This window comes from Carassius gibelio, chromosome B7 (assembly GCF_023724105.1).
Source record: "Carassius gibelio isolate Cgi1373 ecotype wild population from Czech Republic chromosome B7, carGib1.2-hapl.c, whole genome shotgun sequence".
Classification (NCBI taxonomy): domain Eukaryota; kingdom Metazoa; phylum Chordata; class Actinopteri; order Cypriniformes; family Cyprinidae; genus Carassius; species Carassius gibelio.
In genome coordinates, this window is record NC_068402.1 from 16,268,483 (window position 1) to 16,295,040 (window position 26,558).

Sequence of the window (26,558 nt, forward strand, 5' to 3'; positions counted from 1 at the left end):
ATTTGAATTAATTTAGAATGAATGAATATATATTTCAATAAAATGCAGTATAGTAGGATATGGAAACAGTGTAGCATCTCCACATGACAACTGCAATAAAATGTAGTCACAAATACAAGCCTGGAACAGAAGTTATCGGGCAAAGCTGCACGTAATTTTGGCAGATGTGTCACATACAGTGGCGCGCACACAGCACACATCTCAGTGAGTCAAGTGTGTGTGTGTGTGTGTGTGTGTGCAGCAGCAGCGCTACAGTGCAGCTGACCTATCACCCACTTCCAGCACTGTGAGTTCTCACGCTTCTCAGCGCTATATAAGGCTGTAATAACCGAGCATACCTTACCCACGGCTTCACGGTAAGTGTCACATGCCGTTTCTGTTTTCCTCTTTTCTCATCACATGTAAATAACGCAAATGAAATTCAGTGGCTGGGCTGCGTTTAGTAAACAGGACGTTGGCGTACATCAGCCTGATGGATGAAAGATCGCTTGGTGTTGTTGAGTTTGTTGTAAGCGTCTCGTTATTTCCTCATGTAATATTTCATGAATGGAAAGCTCTTTAGTCAGTCAGCTGATCCACATGTCATTTACTAAAGCGCGCGACAAACAAGGCGAGTGCTAAAAATACCCGGAAACAACAAGGCAGATACATATTTAGTTATCAATTCAAAATAAAGACAATACATGTTGAAGTTGAATTCTTTCTATTTCATGGCAACTGCAGTGAGTGTGTGTTTGTGAGTGTGTGTGTGTGTTTGTACGTGCTGTCGTAACGCTGGAGGCGGGAATGTGTTTGTTTGCAGAGTAAATTAATTGGTGACCTTTCACCTACTTCCATGTTCCCTGAGACACATGAGCTAAAGTGCTTCCACATTACATAACCAATGCTCAAAGGTCTGCTTAGGGTTCAGTGATTATATAATTATATCTATTTCATATCATGGACCCAAAAATGTGATTGTCGCTTTGCTGCCAGATAAACAAGTTATTTTCAGGTATTAAAACCTATTTGTAAAGTGTGAGAAAAAAGAAAGCGTTATAAAGATACCATGTTGTTTGCAAAAATTAATTATTGGCATTAGTAAAGCGCCAAAAAGTAAAAAAATGTTTGTATGAAGCTGACAGCACAATAGTGTTAAATAGTATATAAATCTCAGAAAAAAACTATGCCTTTTAACAGAATAAAATAAAATAAAAAATAAAATAACTGGAATTAATGGATCAGTAATACTGATAGTTGACATTCCAAATGTACTAAAGACAACTTATGACATTATCAATATTGTTAAGATGATTATGAGACTTTGAGCAGTGGATAGTGATTAATATATCAATTCTATCAAGTTTTGCAGAGTAGTCTGTTTGGAATTGTAGTGAACATTGATTTGCATTTTTGAAAGAAAAATATCCATATTCAAAACGTAGTAATCACTTTAATCTAGCTTGCGCTCATTGTTGTAAATGAAGCTGTTCCGGGGGAATGACGTATGAGTTCGGCTTTGCGCATTCGCCACTTAGAAGTTAAAAACACGGAAGCACATTGGAGAGATCAAAACAAAACAATGGTCATTAATTAGAAGTACAAAATGAGGATTTGTAAAGAAGAATGTCGGAGGATTTCGATATAAGCCAAGAGGAGACTGGTCTTCCTTTGCTAAAGTAAGGAAGCTGCTTCTTTTGATCCTGTTAACAAACGTTGGTTTTCACGAGACACTTTTCTTTATGGAAGGGTGCTTTTTATTTAACTTCTTTTGGACTGAAGCAATGCAACACCCACTGACTGCAATGACAGCTTGAAAATAAAAATGATCAAATAAAAATGTTTATATAACTCTGACTGGATTCGTCTGAAAGAAGAAAGTCATATACACCTAGGATGCCTCGGGAGTGAGTAAAGCGCAGCCTAATTTTAATTTTTGGATGAACTAACCCTTTAAAAGTTTCTGTAAAACTGTACACATTAGTCAAAATTCTTCCTACTAGTGTAAAGTAGAATTGAAGTGCAGAGTTCAGTAAGGCATAGTTTGATTAGTATGGCAGTGCTAAAGACATAAGGTCACCTTTGCCCCAGATTAGCCTTGCTTTTATCTTGGTTACTTTGATGTAATACTGTTTGTATTAGTGTTGTTATGCACCCTTACAGTCATTCAGATAATTGAGTTCTGGATGACGTCATTGCATTAATCATTTATCAAGAGCTATCTCAAATGCTGGGCTGTCAGACAAACTGTGACATGCAACAAATCAGTGACCTGCCTTCTCTATAAGAGCAAATTAAATTAAACAGTGATAATAATAATAATAATAATAAAAAAATCTAGACTGGCTTGTGATTTTGTTGGGAACAGTCAGCCTAATATGAAGAGAACACACACTAACAGATTTTAATTTATGGTTCTCATGCACTACCGTTTAAACATTTTATAAAAGAAAAGAAAAAAAAAAACATTTATTCAGCAAGGATTCATTAAATTAATCAAGTGTCAGTAAAGTCTGAATGTTACTTGACACACCTGTGTGCTGCTCACATCAGTCATCTTCAGTGTTTACAGCAGCACATTTCACTGTGATGACTCATCTAATTATTGTCTGAAAGGGTGTGGCTGTTATATGAACGCAATAACCTCTCGCTTTCTTTATCCTCAGACTAACAGCAGCTACTAACAAATCAGGATGTTGTCCTATCTCACTCGCTGGATGTCCAGAGGTGCTTTCCAGGCACTGAAGGGGACAAGCAGTCGGCCTCAACTGGTCAAGACACCTCATATTGGGAATCAGACTCTGGCAGCAGCTCCTCTGCCCTTCACTGGGGGGAGTCCAGGAGTAAGGCAGGCCCGGGCACTGGGCCAGGAGAGACTGCTGCAGATTGATTGGGATGATGGGAGTTGTAGTTTGTATCCATTCACCTGGTTAAGGGATAACTGCCAGTGTCCTCACTGCACGCTGCAGTCCGCACAAGCACGCAGTCTGCAGTTCTCAAATCTGGACGTGCACACCGGAATGGACCAAGTACAGCTCATGGACAATAAGGTTGGTCTTGGTAAGCAAAGCTTAAAGGGACAGTTCATGCTAAATAGAAATTTGTCCCCATTTACGCATTATCATGTCATTCCAAATGGATATGTCTTTCTTTAGCAAAACACAAAAGATGTTTTCCAGAATGTCCATGCTGCTCTTTTTGATACAATGCAAGTGGAAGGAGAATAGAGCTGTTGCGTCCCATAAATATTGCATTGTGCTGTATTCCAGGTTTATACACTTTATTCCTATCCACTGTGGTGCTTTATTGTCATTTTTAGAGCTTGATGGCCCCATTGATTTTCACTGAATGACAAAGAACAGGCCTGTTCACACCAAGAATGATAACTATAAAGATAATTATACCAATAATCTTACAATCGTCCATACATCACCACACAAACGTTGTGTTTATTGTAAGAACATGCTCCTGTTTTGTCATCTGCCACTTTAAATGTCACAGTTTATTTTCAGTGTTGTTCATCAGTTGGAAATAAATAGTTTTGAAATTTATTCCCACAATATTGTTCCTCTTTGCCCTTTTCACTATACTGTAGCTGTTGTGTGGACTATTCTGTGTGGGCTATTTACATTTTTTTAAATTTAGAACTACTTTTAAATCAATATATAGTTAACATTATAGTTATAGTTTTTTATGTGAATGGGCCTTTAGTCATAGAAGTTTAGAAACTAAATGAGTGAATGAGAAATTAAAATTTTTAGATGAACTATTCCTTTAAACCTGGCTCTGTATTAAGACATTCTGAAACTAAAGCTGCTGAACATGTAACACAAGGAAAGTTTTCTCCATGCAGATTTAATTGTGTTGACCAACAGAAAGCTGCTGGAAACTTATTTCTGTGTGAGCTGTGCTTCACTCATTGCTAAAATAATGATAATGGACGGTGGATAATTTGACTGCACCTTAACACTGTATATCTGATGTACTTTTGAAGTATTTCTGGGTAAGACAGTTAGGAAGTCTCATGTAGGCTCCAGCACTATTAGTATCTCACTAGTACTATGCTAGTGAGCAGCTATTCAGGGGTGCGTTTCCCAAAAACAACTATGGACGCAAGTTCCATCATTACCAATAGAGTTTAAGTGAACTAATGACCAAAGTTAACTAGCGATGGTTTGGGAAACACACCCCTGGTCTTTTTACACCAAGTCATTGTCTAATAATCCATAAAGCTGTTTTTCTGAACCTCATCGTAGGTGTCCATTACCTGGCCTGATCAGCACAGTAGTGAGTTTGATCCTGACTGGCTGAAGAAACGCTGTTTTTCCTCTGAGGCAAGACAGGCTCTGCAGGAGGAGCTCTTCCTTAATGGTAGGTTAATTGGGATCTGTTAGTCTTCATTGCCACAATATCTGTATTAGCTATGTCCCCTTTTTTTAGCTATATAGATCTTTAATCTTTCTATGATTTATATGGATATTATGAAATAATGTATTTTATATAGCAACCTGGGGATTTTATTTTCTGTACTGCATAAAGCTGCAGTTGGGTCATGCAGCCAAAACACTCTCAGCCTGCTGTTGTCATTATTCACTCGATGTGCCGCTTGAGAATATGTGGTGAATCTGCCTCATACTTGTTCATATCCTTATATAACAGTCCTTATAATGGCACACTTTGTGTTAAAATAATAAATCTGCCTAATTTTTTTTATATTAAATGAAGACTGGATGGGTTTTGGTTTTTGTTTTATTCATTTTTTTGAATAGCTCCATATATAGTTAAAATGCACTCATGTAAGCTAATATTTGTGCTATAGTTGAATTAATGTGTGGTCTGGACAGCAGTGAGTTTTGTAGTGCAGGCACTTCTCCTCAGAATCGCCTCTGAATGGAAAGACTCTCTCCACTTCCTGCCTCATGGAATAGAGATTTAAGGCCATTTGAGAAGAGTGAGCTGTTGTGCTTACACCAGTCTTGAGGGATGCTGCGGTTGGAGCAGACTGAACAATGTGTCTGCCAGGACAAGCACCCTGCACATATTTGTGTGTCCTGAGATTTTAAGATTACATTTTGAAAATTAATGCACGTCACTGGGGTTTTGTAAGTGATTCGGTTAGCCACAAATGTTCTTTAGTCTTAAACATCTTACTGTTGTTTTTAACTTTGTGATTTTCTCTTTGAAGTTCAGGAAATGATGCTGTTGTTTTGTTTAAAGGCACAAAAGGCCTCCTCTTGTGCCCCATAAATCAGTGAAAGACAACCAATAAATTTCCACGGTTTAAAGCGTAGACTACACATCACAAGTGTCTGCTTCTAGCTGAGATGTAAAACACACAAGGCTTGCATGTGTTTAACAAAGCTCCTTAACTGGCACACAACATGACGAGTTCTGCCCCTTGTTTTAAGACCTCCCATATAAACTGTCTCCAAACTGCCTGAAATAGACCTGTAAAGCTCTCACCTTGCTATAACTCGTCTGTCTTGGGCAGTGATTTCCCATTAGCCATTTCCTGATAGGTTAGCACCATTTGTAGACAAATGATGTGTCTTCATGGTGTTACTCAATTTCAACAAATGAGAAGGACAATTTTGGCTGCTGAATTCAGCTTTTTTTAATCACAAGAATAAAAAGCATTTTAAAATATACAGTAACATTAAAACAGACAATACAGCTACTGTAATGACTGCTGTGTCTCTTATGTTTAACAAGGTTGCATATACAGTATATTTCATGAAGTTGGAAATAACAGGCAATTAGGCTGAATTAGGTCACACTAGTATATTGCACACTAGGATTTTTATGACCCAGTGAACTGATTCACTTAAAGGAGTTTTTCAAGTGTGGCTGTAGTGTCTCATTTACAGGAGGGCACAAGTGTGCTTTACTGCGGACACAGCATGTCCTGGTTCAGCTGACATCATGCATGCAATGACATCATGATCCTTCAGAGCACCAAGACCGCATTGTTTCCGTCTTAAGTTCAAAAACAGCAAAACAGTCCCATTGCTGCATTAGATGAAAAACAGTTCACCCTTCCCACACAGAAAAAGACCACACTGGCACAGGCCAAAGATTAAGATTACTTAAATAACAGTTGAAAAAGTACTTTTAAAACCTTATTTTTCCAAATGGCTCATGGAAAACTAATGGCTTGACTCGAAAGAGGTGTCTTACTTCATTTTCTTGAGAAGCACATGGTACGTGAACTGAATATTGGATGCTGCGCACATGCAATTTGAGTTACTCAAATCAGATAAATCTATTTTCCATATCCCATTTGGAAATGATCTCTGTAAGTGGTTTGTTCTCTGATTGTGAGCTTCTGTCTGCCCTGCTCTTAATGAACTCTGCTCTGTGCTGAGCTCTCAGTAGGGACTCTGTTGACAGAGTTTGACTGGACGTAGCTGCCTGCCAGTTACAGCAGCCACGGCTTCACATTACCATAGCTGGAAAAATCACAGAGGCAATGCTGAAGGAAACTGTTATAGCACACATAAGCTGACACCTTTCTTTTCCGGCATGCCTTTTTGTGAATAAATGTATGTGTTTCCATCTGTTTTAGAGACTGAAAGGGTCATTGAAACGTAATGTCAGTCTTTATTAAAGCATCTCAGAAGCCGCAGCTGGACAGAATGATAGCATGAGATTAATCACTGTCTCTGAAGTCAACATTAGCACTGCCAGGAAACCCTAGTATGTCACTGAGACAGAGAATATTACACATTACACGCTTATAAGAGCTGAACATTACTGACCTGGACTGACTGAACCACTTCACCCTGGGCTCAGTGCCCAGCTCACTCGCTCTCTTTTTTTGATCAAATTCGTACCAGAACCTCAATATTGTTATGAGATAGTGGGTGTTTTCTCTGCCTTGTGTGATTCATTTTTGGTTTTGTTTGCATTAAGTTGATTGCATGGTTAAATGATTGCATATTCGTACTGCATGTCAGTGTATATCATGACCAATTTAGCAACATGGTTTCCTCTCTTTTAGGGTTATGTCTGTTTTCAATGCATTTTGTCAACTTGTCATTACACATTTTATAATAACTATGGTTGGTATTAACAAAATACCATTCTAGTAGTCTGCTGTGTTGCCTTCAGCTTCTGAAGCCTGAAATAGCAGCATTTTTAGGTGACTCCAGCAAATGCATTCAGTAGTAAACAAGCAATGTTTCATTTTAGTGCCTCTAGTGATGCCAAACAGAAATGCATTAATACCCGTTTTCTAGGTTTCTTAAGCATCCCATTTTTCAGTTTAAATTTTAAGCCCTCTATTTACCTCCACTGTTTTACTTTATTTGTATTTTTATGAGTATGTTTGTTACGAGCCACATTGAAACAGCTCTTATATTTGTGCTCATCTCCATGGATATCCTGCATGTCTGTCAGCTGTGGTTAAATTTTAGATGCACCTTTCCCTTCCAAGTAAAGTTGGCTGAGTTGGCATTATGGCTTCTACCTAGTCGAGGTTTGGAATATACAAACTTTATTCATCCTGTTGAGGTGCGACTATTCCTCTGAGATAAATACATCTGAGAAATCGTAAGCTTATTCATGCACATCATCATGACAAAGTATTTTGAGGGGAGTATCTGTGTCAGGTGGAAATATGCTACCATTCCATTTTTTGTTTTTTCTTTATGTTTTCCAAACTCCCTGATACTCACCAAGACTGCATTTATTTGATCAAATCAGCATTATTATACAATAATTAAAAATAACTTATTCTGTTTAAATATAAATATATTCAACATTTTAAAATGTCATTTATTCCTGTGATGGCAATTACTCCAGACTTCAGTGTCAAATGATTCTTCAGAAATCATTCTAAAATGCTGATTAAGAGCTCAAATCGCCTTTATGGTAAAAACAGTTGTGATTTTGGTTTTCGGGATAACAGTTTTAATTAATTAATCTTCATCTTTTAGCACTATACTGTACATGTATTTACTGTCACTTTTAATTAAATTAATATATCCTCAGAGAATAAAAGTATTCACTTCATTTTTTTTTCTCTGACCCCAGACTAATTAATGGTGGTGTACATGGCTTCTTAAATCGGGAAATAATTGGTCAGGAGTTCCTGAACTATATTTGTCTCTGGATTCTCAACTCAACAAATTCTCCAGTGGAACAGTTTTCTAAATCGAGAGAAGCTGAGAAAGAGGTGCGGGACTGAAAAATACTTCTTCAGCACAGATGTCCAAGCAGTGAATTACAGACATCAGTGCAGAACGCTTGCTCTCACATGCATACTTCTCTGGAGGCCCTTTCTGTGAAAGTAGACACAAGAACCAGGGTTTTCCAGCTGTACTGCTTCAAACAGGCAGGCCCTCACACAGTGTTCTGACCAATGTGTTCTGGCCTTAACCCTGACACACACACACACACACACACACACAATCCTTCATTATGTTAAGACTCCTGGGATGGTTATAGGTGCAAAGTTTCTATCATGTGTTTATTTGCATTGTAAATCAGGATGCTTAGAAAACGAGTTTCAGATACACGAAAGATAGAAAGAGAAACATGTTTAGCTTGGAAAGGATTTTAGCTACTTTTTGAGTAATGCTGACATCATTCCCACATAATTATATAGACAGTTGAGCCACTGTTGACTTTGCTTTCTATTTTAACACTGGAACTTTTATTGCAGAGTCTCCTGAGCTATTTTATTTATTTAATTTTTATTTAAAAAAAAATGTTGTGGTGGAACATCAAGAGGTTTGTGAGTTGCAAAAATTGTTTTTTTAATCAAATCATAAAAAATATAAAATTATGAAAATTAGGTTTCTGTTTCTTCATGACACTTCATGACACAAGACGCTAAGTTGTGTTATTTCTCTGTGATGTTTTGAGTTGTGGATTGTAATGTTAAATGCATATCTGTGTTTCAGAGCGTGAATATTGGGATTCAAGTCTGCAGATCCCTACAGCTGACTTTGAGGAAGTGCTACACGATGACAAGGCTGCCCTGACCTGGCTAGAGGCTCTGAGACGCATTGGCATTGTCTACCTGAGGGGGGCGCCGGCAGAGCAGGGCCAGGTGGCCAGACTGAGTCAGAGGATTGGCTATCTACGCCTCACCTTTTACGGGTATGGACTATGGCTTTGGCTGCACTCTAATTAAAACAATGAAATGCCTATTTTTAGATAATCATAACCATTTAGTGAGCAAAGACACAAACAGAGGCAGCAAATACTGTCATTGGACTTGGAAACAGTGCAGTAATAGGAGTCATTGTCATTCTGACAACTAGTATTACGACTTACCCAGTGATCAAGAAGTTCTAGATGGTTGACTGCCTATTTGCGTAGTGCAAAATATGCAAAAATGTTCAGTCTGTCACTGGAAAGTATATGAAAAATAATTACGTACATTTCAAACCCGGTCGAACTTCAATTACAAACTCAGTGGTAGTACTGTACGTTTCTCAAATCTACAATTTCAGAAATTGTTCAACTGATTTTGAACATCTGTGACTCTGTGTTTATTAAATTGTGCAAAACTACCATTTATGCCAGAACTGCCATTCTCACTCCAAGATCTACAAAGAAAGACAAATAACTTGCCGCAAAAGGGCACAAACCCATCATTCATGGAAAACGAAATATGGTGTGATGAGTAATGTGGTCTGATCTTCCACCCTAATGCGTTACATCTGGACAGGTTTATAACTGAAGGAAATAAAAAAGCCCCTCAACCCACAATGATGAAAACATGGTAGGAGATATGTAGTATTCAGGAGACCCAACGGAAGCAAAGGCCATTTTAAAGGACCAGGTGCATCTTATAACCACGTTTTTTTTTTTTCATGAGATTTTTATTTTTTTTGCTAGTTTGGTGTCAGAGAGAATTTTATGTAATATTTTTGAAAATCTCTTATGCTCACAGCTCACTCAGAAATACAGCAAAAACAGTAATACTTTGAAGTTCAAATAGTTTTTTTTTTAAGTATGTTTTCTAATATTGTCTTTACTCTCACATTTGTTCCACTTATTGCTATCTTGCTGAACAAAAGTATTTTTTTTTTTGAAAAGTAAATGATCCTAAACTATACAGCTTGTTTCTCAAATGCCAAAACTTGTTAGACAGCATTTTAAGAAAGACTAAAATTAGTCAATAAATGACCTTAACCTGTCATTATACTTGGCATTGGTATGTTGTCAAGTATTTAAGTTATTTTACCCATCCCTGAGAAGAATAATGGTTGCTTTTACCTTTATCTCTAGTCCTCAAGTCATATTTCTGTTTTTGCCACATGCATCTTGGCTATTGACTTGAGATTAATGTGCAAAATTGGTAATGCAACCACAGAACTGGACCATAGGACTGTTCCATTTAAATATGATTATCATGGATGTCACAGCATCCTCTGAAGAAAGCATTTCATGCTTTAACTGTTGGCCAACATTCAGAACAATGTTCTGTTTTCAAAGAAAAAAAGAACCGCCTCTGACGGCATCTGAATGAATGGGAAATGATGTGAAAGAGCTTTGCTTTACACTCAGTTAAACTTGTTCCATTGCTCTAGACGTACTGAGCCCATTTTAATAATCAAAAACCATTGAGATTCTGATTTATTTTCTTGCCAAACACCAAGGCCTCTCACAAGATCATGTAGAGAACATTTTTAATAAGTAAGGATGAGTGAATGGAAAGCCCAGCCTAGGAAAGACAGATAGAGGAGCTGGAGAAAAGAGACAGAACAGAGACGGACACACCGTGAGCTTCTGGCTGTAATCACAAATCCATGCATGTGAACTCCCTCCCAGCTGACACCTGTTGAGTGACAGGCTGAATGATTTAACACCGCACTAGCCCCAGGAGCTCACTCAAACTGGCCAAAAAGCAGTGTACAAAAAGCACTGCGTCTGCCAAATCAAGACTTCACTGGCTAGGGATCTTCAGACTGAAAAAGGGAGGCCATGGTGTGTCTGACATGGAGGATTCTGGTGTCTAACATGATCTTTTTGATAGCACTTATCTGCCTCATTTCCTTTTGAAGAGCCACAGATACTCCTCTTTCACACTCTTACTTCCTTTGTTTTCAATTTGATAATTTGATTTAAACCTAAAATTAGTCTACCAAACCTCCTTTTTTGGTGGGTACAGAGTAAAAAAGTTTTTTTAGGAACAAATTTCCAATAGTGTCTGAAGAACTCAACTGTATCAAAAAGGCTGGTTCTGGATAAGTGTATTTATTGTTTGTTAAAGTCTTGCAAAAATCTATTTCTTATTTTATTGGTGTCTTCCAGTAAAATATCAAAGAAAAGAAACAAAATTGCGTAAGACTTGTATTCAGATTCAGTTAATTTTAGGCTTAAAACTAAAAAAAAAAAACTAAAAAAATAAATAAATAAAAAAGTTCATTTACACAGATTTAGTTCTGAAAAAAAAAGGATATTATTATATAATAGTAATTACAAGTAGTCCTTCTTTGCTTTGCAGTGAGTAGTTTCAAGATTTCACTACTAAAAAATCATTATTAATCATTAAACATTTTTTTAAATCATTAAAAATCATTATTCATTTTCATTTCTGCTTTGTTCACTTAAGTGATTCCTTAGTCTTTAAATTTACTCGCTAGGCCGTACCAAATCAAACAAGCATTTTACTGCTGTGGTTTCCGACAATAAATACATGGAGAAATGTAATAAAACTTTACAAGGCCATAGTCACCTGTTCTGATGCATCGCCCCTCTGTGATTCACAGACACACATGGCAAGTGCAGGACAAGCCCATGGCTAACAATGTTGCCTACACTTCTGGAGAATTGAGCCTGCACACAGATTACCCTGCTCTGCACCATCCACCTGGAGTGAGTACACACACACACACACACACACACACACACACACACACCGTACTGTAATGCGTTACTCATGAAGGTGAGTATATGCATTCTTTAGATCAAGATAGGACTTCCCTTTATTGTGCCTTTTTTGTAAAGAAATTATTACACCCTTAATAGATAATAGAATAAATGATTAATTTGACGAGGGGACTGCTGTTGTAATTCGTCTGGTTGTAGGTTCAGTTCCTGCACTGTGTCCGTCAGGCTGATCAGGGCGGAGAGAGTGAAGTGGTTGATGGGTTTCACATGGCGGAGCAGCTCCGCAGGGAGGACCCTGAGGCGTTTAACATCCTCTCCTCGCTCAGGGTGGATTTCACAGACAGCGGTGCTGACTACTGTGCCTTCAGCGTGCAGTCCAAAAACCACATCATCGAGTAAGACAGACTGTGGCTCCAGCAGAAGCATACATACTCACATAATCACGCATAGCTAATGCAGTGGATTCACTTTGTCACATCTCATCGTCATCAACACTGACTATACGTAAATAATGTGAAACAGCGCCATCTCATGGTCAGTTATAGAACTGGGATTCATAAGAGCTAAATTTCTACAAATTAATGCGTTTATAAGGTTATACATTTGCTCAAATCAGCCTAAGCTGGTTGACTGGTCTTAGCCGGTTCAAGCTGGAAGCAGGTGGTTTTATCTGGTCTCCTAGCCTGTCCAGCTGAAGAAGTGGCCAGAATCCCTCTAAAACCAGCCTGCTGACCAACTATGACCAGCTGAATCCAGCCAACCATCTTAGGCTGGTTTTAGCTGTTTCTTCAGCAGGGAAAACTGTACTGTGGTTGCTCTTTCCCATGCAATTCTAAACAACAGCAATACACTGTAGTAGTTTTCATAAATGCTGGTAACTTTCAATACAAGCTTGTATGTAATGTGCAGTGTGGACTCTGAGGGTCGGGTGACGAGGATCAACTATAACAACGCCACACGAGACTCAGTGCTGGATATGCCTGTGCATCAGGTTCAGCCTTTCTACTCGTCTCTAAAGGCCTTCGTGGAGCTGCTCAGCAGACCTGAAAATGTGTTCACGTACAGAATGGAACCAGGTCAGTGTGGCCAGACACAGCCACACAGTTCACATCTTTACCTAATCAGATCACGGTTGTTATAGCTCACGTTTGTAATAAAGTTGACAGTCATAACTGCATAATAGGCAAAGATGAAGGGTTTTAAGTTTATGAATTTGGGATTAGGCTAAGGCTATTTTAAATCTAATGCCAGGGTTTTCAATAATGATCACTAGAATTATCCCATATTTAAAAGATTTTGCATCCCAAATGCTTTTCCTTAGCTGCTAGCCCTCTTACTAAACCAAATATGACATTGCCTGTATAAATATGGGACTGATGCTGGTTGTTCATTTCATCTCCGCGCAGGTGACTTGGTGACTTTTGATAACTGGCGTCTGTTGCATGGCCGAAAGAGCTACCTGTCACGAGGCCAGAACTCAAGACATCTTGAAGGAGCATATCTGGACTGGGATGAGGTCATGTCCCGTCTCAGGATCCTCCGGAAAGCTGTCCGTGGAGATAGCTAGACACTTCTCTTCATCCGTTATGATAGGAAGCAAAGCTGATGTCTAATCCGTTCTCTGGTTTTAGGCTGCCGTTGCTTCCTGATAACTTTAAAAACATCTCTTCACTGTCGAAAGCTTTAGGGCCTAGGGACATTTTCAGTTTTGGCAAGTGGATATTTGTCCTTCTGTAGTTAATATAATACTATAATTGCAGCCTTTTACTGAAGGCCTCTTGGAGTCTTTGGCTCTTTCTTGCACTTCATTTTCTTTGTCTTTGTGTGTATTACCTGTTCTTTGGTATAAGGGACAGTTTACCAGAGGTAATTCGGTTTTAGTCTTCATTTGTTAATGACAATCACAAGTGATGGTGAAAATTTGTTTAAAATGAAATGTTTAGCGTATGTATGGACAGCTGCGCAAAATATGGTACTAGTCTGAACTAATACAGTGGGTTTATTCTAAAGCACTGTTTTCATCAGTCCATGTTGTAACAAAAGTGACATCTCTGGCACAGTTTGAGATTTACTTTGTGATGTGTATATAATTTTCCCTTCTAGCTCTTATGTATTTCACAGATGGTGTCAACCATTCTAACAGTTTTTAGCCAACCTTTGATTCTTACAGGGATTATTGTTTTAACGGTCAGTACTTTCCTCTCTCCTCCACACAAATATTCTTGAAAGACCAATCACGATTAATGGTAGTTGGTAGTTTCCCCTTTTATTCTCTAATGAACCATACAGTTTATATTTGCTTGTATTGTAAATCGAGGTTTGGACAATGATGACACATTGACTCTTAAAGAGAAAATGTTTTTGAGGTATTATACAGCAAAGCGTCTCTGTTTTGATACACTGTATGGAGATTGGATAGTTCATCAGTACTTGTATACTGATTGTAGACCAGTAGACCTTAAGATCTTTGATACTTGAAAGGCCTTAAATATGAAATTATTAAAGAAACAAAGAAAACTGGCCAATGCAGCAACAATGCAAAACTAGCTCATGTGGCTAATGACTCTAATTAGTCAATTAGTTACAAACCTGCTATAGCCTCATCTTTTGTAAATACACAATGTCGATATTTAAAAAGCTCAGGATTTTGAGCACCTCCAGTGGGCTTTTTTTTGGATGGGCCTCTACAAAAAAATGCAATGTTTGTAAAAAAGAATATGCTGGAGTTGTAGAGTTACAATGATAATGATTTAGGAGGACGCTGACAGAGATTCTTTTTTTTCCAAAATGCCAGTAAAATATATTTATAATATACAGAGATGTCACATTCTTTTTCATGCATGCACATACATAAACTCACATGCTGTGGTTATACATCTGCTGGGACAGTTTTTGAATATGCTGCTAATATAGATCTCCAAAATGTATAGCTGTGATTATTATGTTAATGTTACATTTATATTTGATGATTTTATAGCTAGTTATTCAATTGCTTTTTAAAAGCTAAATAAGTTGTTATATGATCAGAAAAAAAAATCTAAGAGGCAAATATAATCCCTTTATAAATAAAAAATGTATTATGTGACCACTGAATAATAATGAATGCAGTAACAATATGCACAGTCCCAGAATCGGGTTTGACATCTTTTATTTTCATATTGCCAAAGCTGTACAGGTTCTATAAATATTTTTAAATGCTGAAATATTTACATCCATGTCTCTATTGTTTTTCCTTTCTCTCTTGTTCTAAACAATACAGACTAAAATGAAAGCCCAAATAATGTGCAACTGTATCTCTCTCCCACTTTCAAACAACAGACCTGATCCACTGTCCAACTCAAAACACCCGTTTTTTGGGAGACTCTGGGAAATCAGTTTTGTGCTATATACATCTCGAAACCAATATTGAGTGGGCTCAAGTCCATTTACAGTCTGCATTCAACAACTCAATTTAATGGAGATGCGAAACAACACTTAATACATGTCAATGATTAAAAATGTGAGCAAAACATAAAAAAACATTAAAACATGTAAACGTGACAGCTGTGCTGCCAAATCTAGTAGTCAAAAAGAGATGAAACGAGAAAATCTGCACCTCTATGAACAGACACAATCTCTTGCCATCTGTGTTTCTAACACAAACACACACAATCCCACAGACACACACACACAGGACATTTTGGACAAGACTTTTCCATCACTATTTAAACAATCTCCAAATGCAGCTATCTTATAGATTAATAATGCCTTTTTTTTCATTGCGGTGTCAAAATAAGGACAACAAATGAACAGAAAACATGATGCCTGATCAGGTCTCTGATCTCCTCATTATGAACACAGGAGGACATGACTTGGTACCCACTAGTGATAGTATTGCACATCTAGAAAACAAACTACAGTATTTCCTTAACATTTTAGTTGCGTTTCCAGCATTGCTTCAGAAATGAACAATTCTTTTTTTAAATAATCTTTTTTTTTTTTTTCAAGTGACATGCAAATTTAACACAGCAGTTCACAGACAGGGAACTTTACAGCAGAACTAGTACAGTAGTTTGAGCTTTTTGAGCTAAAGAGATGCACAGACCTTAGACCACTTACAGCAGGAAGAGGAGGGCGAATGAAACATTTACGAATGGGACAGCTGCTCCGTCGCGGACGGTCAAGGCAAACCCCTCATACGTGGCAGCGCTAGATTGCAAAGACTTGAACATTTCACCCACCACAGACAGAACAGACTGGAATTAACAGTACAACTTTGCACATGGATATTAAATACACAGCCTGTTGACTGATATCAGAGGGGGTTGAAGAGGGGAAAGTCGTTTGCCTGATGTCTGCATGCCAGTGCCAACTCGCAAAGAGCTGCGCATGGGATCTGCATGCAACCAAATGCCTCTTATTGAAATAAATAAAAGTCTACAAATGTGAGGACGTCAACCAATAGTAGTCAAAGTCTGTTCTTCTTCTGGTTGGTCCATATTATGAGAATGAAATGCCAGCATTTTAGTGTCCAAGGACTGGCATATTATATCAGATACATTATATGAACAGGTTGTTTCTTTTAGGATGAATGTGTAGAATATGTGAATGCATCTACATTTGAATGGGTAGAGGAGCAGGGGTCTTTAAAAGGAGCTTGGCAGGAGTGTCAGCTTGTATTGAACAGGAGTAGTATTTCAGGGAGGTCAGGAGCTGAGGGGTTGAAGTGAACATAGGAGAGAAGTGTGCTAGCTCAGTAGTGGACGAGGGGACAGCATCTTGGGCTTGCCCTCTGACTCTTTCCCCTTGACCGCCGCCATGTAGGAGAAGAGGCAGAGCACCGAGTAACAGATCTGGTGTGCCTGTCCAAGACAGAACAGATAACAGCTGTTATGGCAAAAACAAACCTGCACATCGTTCTATACCATATTGTAGGGCTGGGTAAAAAGATTGATTTCCTGGTTAAAATCTCTGTAATCTTTATTTGAACAATCCTGATTCATTCTTAAAATCCCATGTATGTTTCTTCTTCTTCTATACCTGTATTTTCTGTACTACTTTTCACTGGTGTCACACCTTAAAATTAGGTATGCACGATATTAGATTTTTGCCGATATTTTTCAAATCATTTAGGTCAATAGCCGATGCTTGTATATATTGCCCTTTGTTTTGAAACAACACCAAGCCTCTCCTGTGCAGAAATGATAAACAAATTATTTTTTAATTTTGGTTAGTTTTGAGCAAAAACCTATTTGTTAAAAGTAATAAACTTTATTAAAACTTTATAATTTTTACGAGAGTACATTGAAAACCTTGAAAATAACTGTAATAAAATCAATCTCTGCAGTTTTTTTTTTCTCCTTCAGACAGGTTCAGTTGAAACCTTAACATTTTATTTGTAACAATTCTAAAATTCTTTAAGAGCTCCTTATATTTAAGTTCTCATAATCTATTTGAATAAATCTGTATATATAAAATTATTTAATTTACAAGTGCAATGTTTTGGTTTTTATGCAAGCTATAGTTTCTCTATAGCTTGTGCTAATGATTTATACATATTATTCTAGGTTTCTGTATACCCAGTATTTCAAAACAATTATACATGCAATGAAAACAGTACTTGGTATCAGCAGGTACCAGAAAATAAAAGTATCGGTATCGGCCAATTCTGGAAAAAGTGGTATCGGTGCTTCCCTACTTTTTAATCAAAAACATAAAGCTGGATTAGCATAGTAAAAATCAAGTCAATGCTCTATACAATAGAGATTGAATCAAAGCAGCTTTATAGTGATAAACAGGAAAATCAATTATGCAAACTCAACTATGGCAACAATTCAGATTCTGCTGTAAAGCAGCTCTAAAAGACAACAATTTAGCTCAAGTCAGTTCAGCATTTGTTTAGTTCAGATAAACAAATTAAGATCATAAATTCAATTCAGCTATAAGCAAAAATAAGGAAATCTGTATTGATACCCAGCTCTACTGTGTAGTACTTTATGAATACTGAAATCTTACCATAGGAGTCTTGTACTTATGGATCACCACTTCTTTAGTTTCAGGAACTGCAAATCCCAGTGCAAGACACAAAATAAAAGTTCAACAGCAGTGGAATAACAAATATTCAATATTCAAGGCCAGGGGGCAGAAACGGGGAGAAAGAAAGAGTGATAGAGACAGAGAGAGAGAGACAGAGCGAGAGAGAAAGAGAGAGAGACAGAGCGAGAGAGAGAGAGAGAGAGAGAGAGAGAGAGAAGGGGAGGCATACATATGGCCCATGACAAATGAATATTAATAATCTATATCTGACCCCTGCACATTTCAGAAAGAGCTACAGAGCACTGAATCTTGCAGCAGAAGAGCAGCACTCATAAAGATCATATCACTGAACAGGATTTATCATCAGTAGACGTTTCCCACAAGACTGAGAAACTCTTGTGCAATGAGGAACAGAATCAAGGCAGGCTCAAGGAGGAGAAAGAAAGCCAAAGGAAGAGTGGTGGGGGATAGATGGAGAAATCAGAGAGAGAGAGAGAGAGAGAGAGAGAGAGAGAGAGAGAGAAAGCAACAAAGGGAATATCATTGAATTTTAAAGTTGTAAGGAAATCCGGGGTCTGCTGGGTTTTTCCATCACTTATGGTATGACTTTTACTACAAGCATGAGTGTGTATGAACTCGAGTGTAGGAGAAGTGACATGTGACATCAAGGCAGTGCAGTGCAGATGAGCAGTCGACAGCCATTAGTGGTGAAAAAGGATGTGTGAGAGATGATGACATGAGGAGGAGAGGTTAAGAAAGAGAAGAAAGGATAAAGGTGACAGCACTTTACCTGCTGGAGAATGAAGGTTTTCATAGCAGCAAGATGAGGGGCGGATTACAAAAAGGAAGCACAAAGACACAGCACTAACCCAGTCTAGAGCCCACTCTATGACTACAAAAGAGACTTCATACACTGCACCTCCCTTCACTCTACAGATCTGCAAAAACATCCGGTCTCTAAAATCTTTACTCGTTTTATTCATTATCTAAATCTAAAAAGACTTCTATTTTGGAGACTGACAATTTCAGTTGAAGTATCATTAAAGCAGTATTCTTGATGAAAACCTTTGCAAAAGATGCATCAAAGGAAACAACTAGCTGATCAGTTAATTCGTCACAAAAGAACTTGAACTGTGCATTATTTCCTCAAATCTGCTGATGGTGTGAGACCTTATCCACCAGAAGAATCCTTTTCCTTTTCCTCCTTCTTTTAGCTAATAAACCGAGCATTTCTTAACCAGTTAACACTACATAAAGCTGTTAGCTTGCCAACTAAAGATGCACTGAAAACACAAAAAGGGAAAAGTTTGATTTAAATGCTTTCTATAATACAGTGTTATATGTGAATAATAAAACAATATTTTAACAGACTGTGAAATTTTCACATTATAACCAAAAAACAGATGACATTAAAACTGTCATATTTGACTAAATATAACTAAAATTTAGATCTAAAAAATCTAACCAATTGTTTCAATAGATGTTTCAAATTGTTTTTAAAAATGATCATGCAAATTAAAAGCATATTTGCAAAAAAATTGCATATTTGTTTAAATATCACATTTTATATTTTACTATATTTCTATTACATAATTTGTGTTTTTACAGATGAATGTTAAGTGAGCATTTCTAGATGGCAAAGTACAAATAGAGGAAATGAGCATACATCCTTAAATATACAATCTCTGGTGTCAATACTCTAACATTAATAAAATATTAATAATAAATACACCACGGCCCAAGGAGAACAGGATTCTGCAGGCAGATAGGATCTGGTTCATTTTGGGGTGATACGTTTCATAATGTCATTCACAGACTGTGCATTACAAGAGCAACAGCTAAAATCAACACCCTACTGTCTTATATATAACCTTTGTTCCTACTGTAAAGCTCATACAGACCTCCACATCTAACAGTACTGAACATGATAACTCAATCTGCTCTTCATGTGACTGGGTTACTGCTGTGTCACGTACAGGCCTAGAATCAAAATGGGGGTAATTACCAAACTCCTCCAGGACAAAGACTCCTTTCACTGTATTGCACTTTTTAATGTGACTCAGCTCTATGAAAACCTAAAAACAAACAAAAACAAACAAAAAAACAACAGGACACACTGTTACCAACTCAATCACGCACTTGTGGGAAAACAAAACAAAAAAGTATTTTCTGAAGAGATGACAATCTGGACAGTTAGTAACTGTAAACTAGGGAGAAACGAAGAAAGAACATGATAAGCAAGCTGTTGGAAAGCTATCAGAACTAAAATATGACTGCACAGAAAGAGAAGTTTCCATGTTGACAGGATTACATGGGCCATGAGCCGTGAAAGTTTCTACACCTGAGCAGCATTATGGGTCAAAAATACCCCCAGATCTATATTTCTTTTGTCGTTTTTAAATTATATTTAATTAATCAACAAGTCAACACCATAGCTCTTAGGAAAGGCTATGTTTCAAAAGAAGCGCTGTGTATTAACAATACTAGTCCAGAACTGCATTCATTCTGCACTACTCATGACGTGTTCTTGATTCACTTGGAGACTTGTATAACAGATGTATTTTTGAAGCACTTAAGACTAAAGAGCTAATATAAACCCTGCAGCTGTGACCATTTGCACCAAAAGTGGGAACAAACTCATGGCACTGATCCCCCTACGTGCTGAAAGGGCCCATGCAAAGACGTCCATGGAAAATTTCCTCATCAGAAACAAAGACAGACACACAGACCAAAAAGAAACCAAAAACTGAGACAAAATAATACAAAAGACATCAAAAAAATCAGGCGTCTGCCAGAAAAGCTACAGTACAAGGAAAAGAAGGAAGAGGTAAATGAAAATGGTACACTAAAAAGCAAAGACTGCAGAGGTTGTGTACCTTCCGCTCCTTGCAGGGGGAGAGAGCATGGGAGAGAAACGGTTTGGATTATTATTGGACAAAAAGAGCACAGAACACTCTCTGGTGCTACGAGCCCACCCTTACAGTATTAAACTACAACCGCTGATTCCATCCAGAAGGAACAAAGTCTTTGTACATTAGCTGTTAATATCTTCCATTATGTGAGTGTTGAATCCCTGATGTGTTCCCACCCCATTACCCTCCATGCCTCCTCCACCAGCAATGAGGACCAGCTCCCTCACACAAGTCTACAGCCAAAACCATTACGACACACAACTACACTACATAAACCATTTGTACAGTTTCAAGAGCGCTTAGCTCTTCTGCTGACATTTGACTTGTTAGCACTCTTTAAAAGCTCAAGTAATTGACTAGTGACAACAGGGAGGCATCCATGTCCTCAATATTAATTTAGTTTTTTTTTTTTTTGTCCAGCTCATCTAGTTCCAAGCCTGTCATTCCAGCTCCTTCTTCTGCGGAACAGTTTCGGTGACCAGTTGACTTCCATTTTTTGGGACAAAAAAGCAAACATCTCTCAAAATATCTTCTTTTAAATTCCACAGAAGCAAGCGAGTCATACAGGACTGGGACGACATGAGGGTGAGTAAACGGGTGAACTATCTCTTTAAGTTCTTACGGCAGTGGAAGACTATAACCTAAGATAACCCAGGCAAAAGACCTATGTTGGAAATAAAATAAAAATAAATGACTTATTAAGGTTTGCATTGTTTCCTAATTGGTCCGGTCTTTTCCAGAGTTTCAGTGTTCCGTAACTACTGCTTTTCTCCTTGAGGGAGTTTTTTTCAAATCAAAAAGAAAGCAGGATTTTGTTTTCTAGACATACATTCAGTTCGCATTAGAGTTTTATGAACAGCAGAGTAACAAGAGACAAATAACCAGGTTAAATAATCCCAGAACAGCAATATTAGCTGCAGCAGAAGGCGGACGTATGGTCTTAATCACTTAAAGTAGAATATATAAAACATGTATTATTAAAAACTATTACCTGATTGTCTCCCATTAGAGCCAGTTTGAAGCATATGTTTTTATAGTTGGTTAATAAAATGTATTAGAATGAAAAAAACTCACTAAAAGTGGTTTTAAAGTGGGTTTTTAATACAAAATGTATTTTTTCAATCTCCCCAACAATGTATTTTGTACATGCTGAATATGATTTGCACAAGGTTCTACGTCTTACCTCTGGCACACCACAACAAACCGACTTCACACCAACACTCACAAGCCGTAAGGACCAGAGCTGGGCGCCGTGACCATTAACACGTCATACTAACACACACAGCAGGTGGCATGTTCTGACATTTGACAAAGTAAATCTCTGCTTGTGATTATGCAACCCAAAAACAAACATCCAGCAAATAAAGCCAAACAACAACGGAAAAAAGACAACAGCTATTCCTCTTAAAGATTCTTCAGGAACAACACTTACAGACTTTTTCCACATCTTTATTTATTTTAGAGTCTAATATTAAAAAAACTAATGCTTCATACTTTAATACTTTAATTATTTAACCTTTTAGGGCAGTTTCTTATTACTTTGTCAGTTGTTCCAAAAGAATTCTCAAAGGAAGTCAGGCACAGATAGAAAGAAAGAGTGAGAGGATGGAAGAGAGACTTGGAGAGATGATGAGATGAATACAGATGAGAAGTGGCAGAAAAGAGAGACAGGATTGGATGGGATGAGAATGAGAGGAAGGGTGGTGTTGAATCTGGCAAGCACTTGGTCATGGTTATGATAAAGGCAACACCTCCTACCTGGCTGTGCATAAATTTGAGGTTGATGCCTTCCAGCGTGACCTGAAGGAGACCACCCTCCCCTGTCTTCATGTCCTGTACTGGAAACTCGCCTCCCAGCTCTGGACCTACACACATGAAAAAAAGCACATCGCAATGAGAAATAAAACATTAATAAATACTTTGTTTATTCCAACAACAAGAAGCAGGATATTATATATCCAATAATACAAGTAGTAAATTGGGCCACTTTCATTGAGATGACTGCTAAAACCCATGCACTACAGTTCAACAGTTTGGGGTCAGTAAGAATTGATACTTTTTATTCAGAAAGGACACAACAAATTGTTTACAAGCAATTGTAAAGATTTCTATTTTGAACCACATCTTGAAAAATCCAAAACAAATATCTCATGGTTTCCACAAAAATATTAAGAAGCACAACTGTTTTCAGCCGTGATAATAATAATAATAATAATAAATAAATATTTCTTAAGTACCAAATCAGCATATTAGAATGATTTCTGTAGGATCATGTGAAACTGAAGGCTGGAGAAAATTCAGATTTGCCTTCAAGGAATAAATTATAGTGCTGTCAAACAATTCCAAAATAAATCTGCATCCAAAATAATTTGTTTACATAAAATATGTATGTGTGCGGTGTATATTCATACATATAATTCATGTATTTTCAAAATATTGACATGTATTTTCATATTTATATATTTATAATCTCATATTTTGTATTATATATAAATATATTGAACATATAAACATAACATATTTTTCTTAAATATATAAAGTACATGCATATGTTTGCATTTATATATACCTAATACACTTACACATTATACACACATATATTATGTAAACAAAAACTTTTATTTTGGATGTGATTAATAATTTGACAGCGTTAATAAATAACATTTTAAAATGGATTCAAATAGAAAACAGTACTGTAATTTTTTGATCAAATGAACGAGCCTAAATAAATAAAAAGGTTAAAAAAAAGGTTGCACTTTATATTAAGTGCCCCTAATCCCTGTGTACTTAAATAATAATTAAATGTGTATGTAGTATGTAACCACAGTTTAAGTACACATAGTATCTACAGATCTAATATTTCTGGAGCTACACACATGTAACAATCCTCAGGACGGTTTGTGTAAGTACAAATGTGTAACAGGACATTGGTAACAACACTTTGTTTCACTTCACTAAGTACTTGTGTAGCAGGAATTATATAACTACAGTTTGTAACAACGATATGTATAAGAGTAATTGGGGCAGGTTTAGGGATATGTTAAGTGGGAGGAGTTGGATCTAGAGTTGGAGTTGATGCACCACTGTAATAACAGTGTACTCACATGGTAACTCCTCAGGAACTGTCCACTTAATATAAAGTGTAACATTCTGGACACCAACCACAATTTATATGTAAACCTAACCAATTGGTTGCTGCTGTGTAACATCAAGAGTAATTACATGATAAATCTAATGTAGAGGGTAACACTTTCTTTACCAAAAAGTGCTGTTAGTCCTGTTACAGATTTGTACTTTTATTACCAAAAAGTGTTGTTACCAATGTCCTGTAACACATTTGTATTTAAATATACCATTCGGTGGGTTGTTACAAATGCGTAGTGGAACAAACATGACAGCTATAGATACTATGTACAAAAATATGTACGGTACTTACACTATGGATACATACTTACACATCTAGTTACTGTGTGAGTACACAGGTATTAGGGACAAGATATAAAGTGGGACCAAAAGAACATAAGACACAAAACTCTTGAATGGTTGTGTACAAAGATGCACAATGTACCTGGTTTGATGCTTTGTTGTCGTGCGGCAGCACGCTCCATGCTGTCTTTAACACAGTAGTACAGTTCCCGACACTTATCACACAAAAACACAGAAACAGAGAAAGAGAAGTACAGTAACTGATTCCAGTTTCCACTGACTATGCTGAAACAATATCAAATTTGTGAACTGAGAATGAGACATTGTCACATTTTGAAGTATGTGTTGTGTGTGCACTACAGTAGCCTTAAACTGATGTTTGTCCTACCTTCTTGGTGTAGAACTTGTTAAGCTGTGTTTCTTGACCGTTTCTCCTCCACAGACACAACACTTTGGTCTTGGGACAGTAGGTCATATTTATGAGCTTCTCATACCACCAGCGCTCATAGACTGTGCCGATGTTACTGCGCAATACGATGCAGTCGTCACACACCTATCACACACACGTGGATGAGGAAAGAAAGAGTGAATGCTGATTTACAATATGTTTTCATGCTGACTTGTTAAATAGAATAAAAGGACACACAAAACTCATACCTCCATGAAAAATATATCACCAGTTGTATCAGTCCCAGCATGCACGACGAATGTCTGCTTCTTAATGTGCCGGCTGCCACTTGGCCTGATGGGAAGCTCCCGGCCACTCTGCAACAAAACAAACGGTCAATCATTCACTCATCACCTGATCTGGCTACTGGTTTCCATGCAACAGCTGTAACTCTTCATTTAAACGGCTCTTACCAAATGTGCGAGGCGGTCCAGGACTTCATTGACCTCTTGACTGTGTGTGAGGCCAATGTGAGATTTCCCCATAAGACGCCGTACCTTTTTCCTGATGTCATTTTTATTGACCTAGACAGCAGCAAGAGTTAATTTTAACGTAAGTTCATATTTTTGCAGAAGCCGTACAGTAGTACTTTTTCCCCAGTAGTCTTCAACGAACAGAAAGTTAAGTTATTTGAGCCATAAATCCTTTATAACATTATAGATGTCTTTACTGTCACTTTTGATCTAATTAATGCATTCTTGCCAAATAAAAGTACCGATTTCTTAAAAGAAGAAGAATGAATAACTGACCCCAAACTATTCCTGTATATGAATGTAATTATTTGGTAACACTGAATGGCTGAATATATGTCACAACTGAACCGTACACTTTAAAAATCTCCATATTCACTTAAACCGATATGCGTATACCTTTATCATAAGCATGTAAGCGATCATGTTATGCAGAAGAGTGGCCAGTAGTCTGTCCTCGTCGTCCTCCAGTCTCTTGCGGTCATGCTCTGCCAGAGACAGATACCTGAGAGACCACAGCACAGTCGTATTTGGACAACATCATCCAAACACAACAGCACAGTTTACATCTGAATCCTAGCATAACTAAATAGCTTCTAGCTTAAACCATTCCAAAATGCTGTCATTCTTCTGGAGCAGAACATGTGAAAGCATTTCAGCACGGTCGGATGGGTGTAATTTGTACAAAAGCATGTGAACAACCAATATGCATTCTGCCATCAGTAAAGTATGTAAACTGTTGAAAACCGAGGATTATGAATGAAAGAGACTCTTACTGGACTAGTTATGCAGATGTTTTTCCATTTCGATTCGGTGTGAACACTAATGTAGGCACTTATATAACATACTAACCTGTCAATCATTTCTTGTGGTCCCTGATCCATCCCCATTCCTTCCCTTTCCAACATAACGGCGTCCAGGAAGGCATCCTCCCAGAACTGCATCTGATCCCACAGAGTAGAACGCTCCTTACCTAACGCATACACACACATTTTCACTCTTAACTCGAGTAAAACAGGATTTCAACATAACACGCCAGCATAAAACACTGTTTATTGTAAATGTAAGATGTTCAAGATATGTATTCAAATAAAACATTAACAGAAAGAGACGTCAAGCACCCAAAGCAACTGCGCAGCATGCTGTAATAAATAGAGCTCGCCATCAAATCTCATGAAATTAATTTTAACACAGAGGTAACACACGCCTCCATACATCTGCTTTTTGTTTCAGCATTCCCATTCTCTCAGGCAGCTTTTATCACACAAACACATTTAATTACAAAATAATGTTGGCTTATCTGATCTGTCTGGCTTGGGTATTTTAATTCTCCCTTCATGCAAACATTACCATGCACACGCCAATACATTCAAATATATTTCATTTCTTGGAAGAAGAACACACACACACACACACACACACAAAACACCCTACATGCTCCATACAGTACTTTGTATGGAT

At 37.5% G+C, this 26,558-nt stretch overlaps 2 protein-coding genes across 24 annotated transcripts in view; one reads left to right on the forward strand and one right to left on the reverse strand.

Annotated features, from left to right (window-relative positions):
• Positions 1-204: 204 nt before the first annotated feature.
• LOC127961459 (gamma-butyrobetaine dioxygenase-like) lies at positions 205-15,816 on the forward strand. Its single transcript, XM_052560576.1, has 8 exons — positions 205-356; positions 2,646-3,029; positions 4,236-4,350; positions 8,886-9,084; positions 11,706-11,811; positions 12,025-12,221; positions 12,736-12,902; positions 13,233-15,816. Exons 2-8 carry the CDS (start codon positions 2,673-2,675, stop codon positions 13,391-13,393), a joined length of 1,302 nt encoding a protein of 433 aa, XP_052416536.1. The 5' UTR covers positions 205-356; positions 2,646-2,672; the 3' UTR covers positions 13,394-15,816.
• Positions 14,958-26,558, reverse strand: part of LOC127961456 (MAP kinase-activating death domain protein) — a 65,765-nt gene continuing 54,164 nt past the window's right edge. For 15 of the 23 annotated variants that reach the window (XM_052560570.1, XM_052560571.1, XM_052560562.1 and 12 more), the window contains 10 exons: positions 25,950-26,070; positions 25,497-25,602; positions 25,041-25,151; positions 24,837-24,944; positions 24,568-24,732; positions 24,322-24,394; positions 22,512-22,618; positions 19,847-19,916; positions 17,821-17,867; positions 14,958-16,667 (listed from right to left, as the gene is read on the reverse strand). In XM_052560570.1, the coding sequence (XP_052416530.1) occupies positions 16,554-16,667; positions 17,821-17,867; positions 19,847-19,916; positions 22,512-22,618; positions 24,322-24,394; positions 24,568-24,732; positions 24,837-24,944; positions 25,041-25,151; positions 25,497-25,602; positions 25,950-26,070 (1,022 nt within the window). In that variant the 3' untranslated portion in view covers positions 14,958-16,553. The remainder of the gene's footprint in view (positions 16,668-17,820; positions 17,868-19,846; positions 19,917-22,511; positions 22,619-24,321; positions 24,395-24,567; positions 24,733-24,836; positions 24,945-25,040; positions 25,152-25,496; positions 25,603-25,949; positions 26,071-26,558) is intronic. The other 8 variants (XM_052560574.1, XM_052560573.1, XM_052560572.1 and 5 more) reach the window with 1 other exon arrangement.